The sequence below is a fragment of the Neophocaena asiaeorientalis genome, unplaced genomic scaffold, assembly GCF_003031525.2.
Source record: "Neophocaena asiaeorientalis asiaeorientalis breed wild unplaced genomic scaffold, Neophocaena_asiaeorientalis_V1.1 scaffold78, whole genome shotgun sequence".
In the NCBI taxonomy this organism is placed as follows: domain Eukaryota; kingdom Metazoa; phylum Chordata; class Mammalia; order Artiodactyla; family Phocoenidae; genus Neophocaena; species Neophocaena asiaeorientalis.
The window spans coordinates 18,717,041-18,720,463 of NW_020175018.1; the positions used below are offsets into that span (position 1 = coordinate 18,717,041).

General features: G+C 65.9%; 1 protein-coding gene across 1 annotated transcript in view; it reads left to right on the forward strand.

Annotated features, from left to right (window-relative positions):
• Positions 1-3,423, forward strand: part of KCNT1 (potassium sodium-activated channel subfamily T member 1) — a 74,816-nt gene that overhangs the window by 60,162 nt on the left and 11,231 nt on the right. The window contains exons 18-21 of the mRNA XM_024762532.1: positions 1,138-1,243; positions 2,530-2,702; positions 3,055-3,126; positions 3,232-3,366. Coding sequence (XP_024618300.1) covers positions 1,138-1,243; positions 2,530-2,702; positions 3,055-3,126; positions 3,232-3,366 — 486 coding nt within the window. The remainder of the gene's footprint in view (positions 1-1,137; positions 1,244-2,529; positions 2,703-3,054; positions 3,127-3,231; positions 3,367-3,423) is intronic.

The window sequence follows — 3,423 nt, forward strand, 5'->3', positions numbered from 1 at the left end:
GGGGAGTGAGTGCCGCCGGGGCTGGAGGGGAACCGGGAGCCTTCCACGGGAGGGGGGGGGGCAGCATGTGAGTGCCCGGCACCCAGGAAGAGGTGGGCCCGCGGCGCCGGTCCTGGGTCTGCCCCACGCTCTGAACAAGGCTTCCAAACAGCTTCCCCAGAGACCTTGTCGGGCAAGTGGAATCTTCTGGGGACCCAGCTCGTGGACAGGAAGGCCAGGCAGTGCCCGCCCTCACCCCTCGTCCTCCCCTATCACAACCTGGGCGGCCAAGCCTCAGTGCCATGGCCCGCTTGGCAGGGTGGCTGCCCTCTGAGCGTGGTCCGCAGAGGTCACAGACAGGGGAGCCCGGGGTGAGGTGCCGTCCGGGCGTGGAGGCCACTGGCCCATCCTGAGCCGTCATGCTGTTCTGGGTTTGGGCCCAGGTCTTCCTCTGAGATTATGAGACAGAAGAGACCCCATTGCGTCCCCAGGTCTTGGCCACTTGGCCTCGTCTGGGACAGACAGGCGGTGCCTGACCCCAGGGCCATGGCCAGCTGCCGGCCTGCACGGCCAGTGCTTCCCAGCCGGGCTGTCACTGCAGCCACTCTCTGCTCCTGCCTTTGCCCCGTGGTGGAGTAAACATGCTTTAAACACAGGCTGCCGGGGACCGGCTCTGAGATCGAGGGGCCTGGCAGGGCTCCTGCACACCTGGGGCAGGTGGCGGGCTGGCCTCGGACGCCACGTCCCTTAAGCCAACCGGAGGTGGAGCGGGAGGCCAGCCCCTCTCCAGGCGGCCTGGGGGGACAACCACGGCAGGGTAACCACCGCGTGTGTGTGCGCGGGGTGCTGTGGGGACGGCGGGGGGAGTACAGCCTGTGGGGCGACCAGCCTGGCCCAGGGGAGCCAGTGGAGCGGGGACCACGGGCCAGCGTCTGCCCCGGCGTTGGGGTGCTGGGGGCACCAGGGGGTGATGGGCCGTCAGAGCCCCTTAAGGTTCTTTCGTGGCCTGTGTAAGCGCGTGTGTGTGGGCGCGTGTACGTGCGCGCGTTGCATGCAGTCTTACCTGGCCCAGTCAGGTCTGCAGGGGTCTGGCACCCCACCCCCACGTGGCAGCCTAGGGCCCGAGGGCCAGGCTGAGGCTCCTGTCTCTCCCCCCAGGTACGTGAAGGGCTACCCCCCCAACTCGCCCTACATTGGCAGCTCCCCTACCCTGTGCCACCTCCTGCCCGTGAAAGCCCCCTTCTGCTGCCTGCGGCTGGACAAGGTAGGTCACGGCAAAGTTGGGGAAGTGGTGAGGACGTCCTGGACCCTGTCTGCCCTCCCCGACATCTGTGTCTGTTGTAGAGGCGCGTTCTCTCCCTCCTGTGTCCATGTGCGCTTGCTGAAGCGAGGGTGCCCCTCTCGTAGCCACCGTCCACTCACCACAACCGGCCTGGCCTGCAGCCCACACTCCACTGGCCCTGGTTGTCCCAGGAGCCCTCGCTGCCCTTCCCGGCCAGAGCCACAGCTTGTCTCCCTCCATCTGGACGCTCCCTGCCCCTTCCCCTCCCCAGAGTCTCTGGGCCTCCGTGTTTTGGGTTTGGTGGAGCATCCCTGGCGGGGGGCGGGGCGGGGCGGGGTGGGGGGCGACTCGGCCCATGCGCTGGGGGCTGGACCCCCCGGAGGTGCCACGTCCTCCTGGAGGCCTCCCCGTGATGCTGCCTTAGAGCACATGGTACGGGTGCCTCGCGCACCCAGTCTCTCTGCTGGAGGAGCTACTGTTTTGCCTTTGCAGTTAGGACGTCATTTGTGGGGAGACACGTGGGGACCAGGTACATAAGCCGGCCTTGACTGAGCTCCCCCGACGCATTTCCGCCACAGCCGATTCCACTTCCTTCTGTGTTTACGTCAGCTTTTCACTGGGAGAAAGTGTTTCCCCTCTCTTAGCCATTTGTGTACGTCAGTGTGGCCTCACCACTTTTTCACTCAGAGGGTAAACCAGTTGGTCATTACTGCTACGTCGGCATTCCATATGGATCATGCTGGTTTTGACACGTGGACTTTTGCTGGTGGGCCCTCAGGCTGGCCTCCCGGTCCTTCCAACATGTCCCCTCAGCTTTGAACACGTCCATGCCTTTGAACCCACGGTGCCCCCACCCCCACCCCCCGCATCTTGTTTCTGCCTTGCTCCAGTCCTGGAAGCAACTGCTCCTCCAAGAAACCTGATTCCTTTTAGTGGAAACCACGTTTGGAAGTACGGTCTGGGCACTCGGTGTGCTCACTGCTGCCTTGTATCTGAGTCTCTCCACGCAGAGAGCTAGAAAGTGTGTGTACACGCGTGAGCCCACGACAGAACGTGTACACACAGACCGTGTGCTCGCACAGATACCTCCCTTCCCTCCCGGACGGGACCTCTCCCACGGTGGCCCCAGCGCACACTCTGTGCGGCGGGCTGGTGGCCTGCAGCCCCGTGAGGCCAGGTGGCTGGCGACCAGGTGCCATTTGGCCGAGGACCCCAGCACGGCACGCTCTCTCCCTCCCCGGCGGTTGATCGCGGCGTCTCCGCCGCAGGGCTGCAAGCACAACAGCTACGAGGACGCCAAGGCCTACGGCTTCAAGAACAGGCTGATCATCGTGTCGGCAGAGACGGCGGGCAACGGGCTGTACAACTTCATCGTGCCGCTCCGCGCCTACTACCGGCCCCGCAGAGAGCTCAATCCCATCGTGCTGCTGCTGGACAACAGGTGAGGGGCGCTTCGGGAGGCAGGGGAGCGGCCCCGGCCCTCGGCACTGCTCCGTCGTCCTCCCGCAGGGCTTCTCCCGGCCCTACTGGGTCCCCACGACCATGAGCCCCCAGGGGCCGACCTCCAGCACTGCTACCCCCAGACGCTGGGGTCCAGCCTCGGCTGTCCTGGCCCCTGGGGCCTCGGTTTCCCCGCAGGTACGATAAAGAGCAGCCCCATTGGCCTCTAAAGGCCCCCCTGGTCCCACGCGCTGCGGTCCCGGGGCCCCTGCTCGCCCAGGTCAGGGCTGGGCTGGCCATGGCGGCTGGCGGCAGGGCAGGGTGGGTGCCTCCAGGACCTGCTGTGCCCACAGGCCTGACCACCACTTCCTGGAGGCCATCTGCTGCTTCCCGATGGTCTACTACATGGAGGGCTCCGTGGACAAGTAAGATGCCGCTCTGCAGGAGGGCCCCCGCCCTCTCCCATCCTCCCCGGGCGGCTGGGGCGGAGTGGGAGGGAGCAGGACACACCCCAGGCCGTCTCCCCGCAGCCTAGACAGCCTGCTGCAGTGCGGCATCATCTACGCCGACAACCTGGTGGTGGTGGACAAGGAGAGCACCATGAGTGCCAAGGAGGACTACATGGCCGACGCAAAGACCATTGTCAACGTGCAGACCATGTTCCGGTGCGGTGCGCGGCCCGCCCTGAGCCCCTGCCCACATCCGTGACCGGGACCCGCCCT